The sequence below is a fragment of the Prunus dulcis genome, chromosome 4 (genome assembly GCF_902201215.1).
Source record: "Prunus dulcis chromosome 4, ALMONDv2, whole genome shotgun sequence".
Lineage (NCBI taxonomy): Eukaryota > Viridiplantae > Streptophyta > Magnoliopsida > Rosales > Rosaceae > Prunus > Prunus dulcis.
Window position 1 is genome coordinate 4,235,721 of NC_047653.1, and position 3,282 is coordinate 4,239,002.

Consider the following 3,282-nt stretch of genomic DNA (forward strand, 5'->3'; position numbering starts at 1 on the left):
ATTCTATTTTATCGTTTACCCAAGAGTATTGAGTAAAGTCAGTCACTTTATAATTACTCTGATCCTTAAAATATAAANNCTCATTTTAGACATGGGTGTTATATTGTTTAATTGTCAATTGAAATCAACTATTTNGATGTAACAAAATTTGTTTGGTAATGGTATAGAAAAGTATGTCCATTATCATCATAGAAAATAGTCTCATTATATTGATATCATCCCGATATGTTGTCAAGATTGTTTATATTTCTTATTAATAAAGTATTAATATTACTTATAATTTTATTACAAATTATGAAACAAAATGTAATGGGTCGGCCCATTAGCCCATTAGGTCAACCCATATGATTTGTGGTCGTTAATTGGTATCGTCATCTTCGTCCAATGAAAACAGAGAAGAAAATAATATTTTCAGACAAACCAATCCCCTTACCTAAAATGGGAAATGGGAGAAAACAGAGAGAACAGAGAGGAATAGAAGAAAAGGCGCGTGGACAATGGAGCTTTTCTATCTCTTATGCTCCATCCTCTCCACCTTCCTCACTTCCCTCACTCTCTCCCTCCTCCTCCCCTTCAAGACGCTCCTTCGCCGCTTCTCTTCACGCGCAGCCTCTTCTTCCTCCGTCTCCCTCTACGGAGGCACCGTCTGGCACGAGCGTCGCCGCCCCGTTCACCACTCTTTTCGCTATGACGTCCGCTACGCGCTCATTGACTTGGACCACGAGCCACAAGGCCTCCCCAACCACCTCTCCGCCGAGGAAGCTCGCCGCATTGCCGGCACCAATGGCCGGACGTAATCTCTGATTAGCTAATCACTTGGTTTGCTTTTGCTTAATAACTGATTAGTTATATGCTAATAATTCATGTGTTTTGGTGAATTTGGTGTTAATGATGAACAGTTTGCTTTTGACAATACCTCAAAGTGTGGGATACGAGCAGAACCCATTGAGCTTGTACTACTGCTATGATAGTGATGACCAGCTTCTGCAAAAGTGCATTGCCGAGGTTTGTTTTTCACTTTGCTGCTTGATTAAGTTGTATGTTTTTAAGATTATTGCTGCTGATATATATATCATTATTAGGTAACCAACACACCATGGGGAGAAAGAGTGACATTTGTTTTCAACCCAAATTCTGATTTAGTGGCAAAGCCGTTGCATGTCAGTCCTTTTATGGTATGTTACTATGTTTCAGTAGTAAATTGCTGTGCTCAATTCGTATTTGACAATTCTTGGTATTGATAGGAACTTCTCTGATTGATGAGTTCATCTATAGCTTTTGTTGTAATGTTATCTCACTCATTTAGTAGTGTAGCTTTGACCAATCACAAGGACAGTGTCCTGTTTCCTTAAGTTTAGATGCACAATGGATGAAGTGGAGCATATAAGATTTTAGAAAAGCATTGGTTGTGGCAGAATATCATACCACATTGTCATGTAGCAAACAAGAAAGAAAAAACTTTGAGGGGTACAGTATACTAAGATCTTTCCATGTGCTGACTTAAGAGAATGGAAAATGTGCGGTATGTGCATTTTGTAGATGGATGGGTATGGGAAGCTAGGACGGTTTTTGGGGGGGCATGCCCTCAATATGTGGTTGTGATTTGTGGCTTCTGATAGATGTTGCACTTTGTCTAATTGTAGTCATTTCACTTTTTCCATTCTCAGCAGTAGGAAGAAAGTGTTTCTTGTGGTCAGTTGAATTGTAAAAACTGTAGTGATCAACNATTTGCTAAGTTTTACGGAAATGTGTTTATGGTTTGTATGCGTTGCNCATTGTGCAAATGTCAACTTTAGAAACCATTTATGACAATTGCAGGATATGTTGGGGGATTGGAGTNTCAGAGCAAATGCTCCTGACGATGATCTATTTGTTTCAATTTCAGTTCAACACCCTGAGCTTGGTAATTATTTCACAGCTACCCTAAAAGCCAAAAGGGTATCCTCATCATTGGTGTTTGATCATGCACTGTTTTTTTTCTGGTTGATGCCGCACAAGGTTGCAGTGTGGATATATTGGCATGTAAGTATAGTAGGATAGCTGCTTTATTTGGTCTCTGCTGCACTCTAGATCTTACCATAACCTGAATCAGATAAATTTAATGAAAATAAAAACTTTGGTTAGAAACTACTTATAGTGGATCAGTTACACTAAGTGGACTTACTATACTTTGGACTAATTCAAGATTTAAGTTGACTCTTCCAAGTTGAGAATACGTCTATGCTTCAACATTGAATCAATTGCGGTTCTTTTTCTTTTACCATTTCTTTCCCAGGCCTTCAAACTCTGGTGGAAGAATGTATCATTTGTCCAGCACCCAAGGTACACCAACCTTGCATACAGGGAGGAAGCTTTGGAACGCAATGAAAAACTTCAGTTCCGTCAGGCTGCCGGATTGGACAAAGATAAGCAGCATCTGCAATTTTCAGGAAGTGGTCAAGGCTGTATGGCTAGCAGGAAAAGCGAGGCTCGTTTTTGTACATGGAGAGATGCTAAGTGGCCTTGGTCTTAACTCCGAACGGTAGGACTTAGTGTTATCCTCTATGTTAACATGGGAAGCAGCACTGGATTTGGGTAGTTCTATTTGTTCTTGTTCCNTCCAAAGTTTGTATTTTGGTAGTATACTATACAGTAGAAAAGCCCATTGAAAATGAAAATACATATAATAACGCAAGCTATAAACCTAGGCTGCAGCAGATCTTAGGAAAAGATCAAAGCTTAGGCTGCAATCTTGTTTATGTCTTCTTTTGGGACACAAATTATGTATCTGTCCATCTGGATAAGTTAAGCTTCCACTTGACTATGAGCTGCTACCTACTGACTGTTTCTGTATATGATCATGTGGCTCAATTTTTCTTTTTATTTTATTTAATTTGATTTCTATAATGATGGACTGCGAACAACTCTTTAGTTTTTCTCTGATATTCAATTTGTAGGATAAGTTAGTATGATTGTACTAAATAAATAGTTTGGTTTAAAATGATACGTCGTGGTGTCCACTAATAATTTTTTTAAGGGAATTTAAGGTTTTATGAAACTTTAAAAAATAGATGTGTCAATTGTTAACAGCAAGAAACGTTGTATTTCGATCCTCTGATTTTTCAGGTTTGTTGGGCTGCTTTTTCAGCACACAAATGAAGAAAGAATATACAAATACAAGTAGTATACTAGTCACAGGAAAGTAGAAGAAAATCAGAATTAGCATATAAGTTGAAAAGATTACGCAGTTGTTGGCCAGCTTTGGCAGTTCACCAATAAAATAAAAAAGATTAGGCAGTTCAC

At 37.9% G+C, this 3,282-nt stretch overlaps 1 protein-coding gene across 2 annotated transcripts; it reads left to right on the forward strand.

The window, feature by feature from the left end:
• The first annotated feature begins 392 nt into the window (after window positions 1–392).
• LOC117624759 lies at window positions 393–2,886 on the forward strand. 2 transcript variants are annotated; one of them, XM_034356194.1, is made up of 5 exons: window positions 393–793; window positions 900–1,005; window positions 1,083–1,175; window positions 1,819–2,022; window positions 2,276–2,886. In XM_034356194.1, exons 1-5 carry the CDS (start codon window positions 498–500, stop codon window positions 2,510–2,512), a joined length of 936 nt encoding a protein of 311 aa, XP_034212085.1. In that variant the 5' UTR covers window positions 393–497; the 3' UTR covers window positions 2,513–2,886. The 2 variants fall into 2 exon arrangements, with proteins under 2 accessions (XP_034212085.1, XP_034212086.1); XM_034356195.1 differs by lacking the exon at window positions 1,083–1,175 and having other exon boundaries at window positions 416–793.
• The last annotated feature ends 396 nt before the right edge of the window (window positions 2,887–3,282 follow it).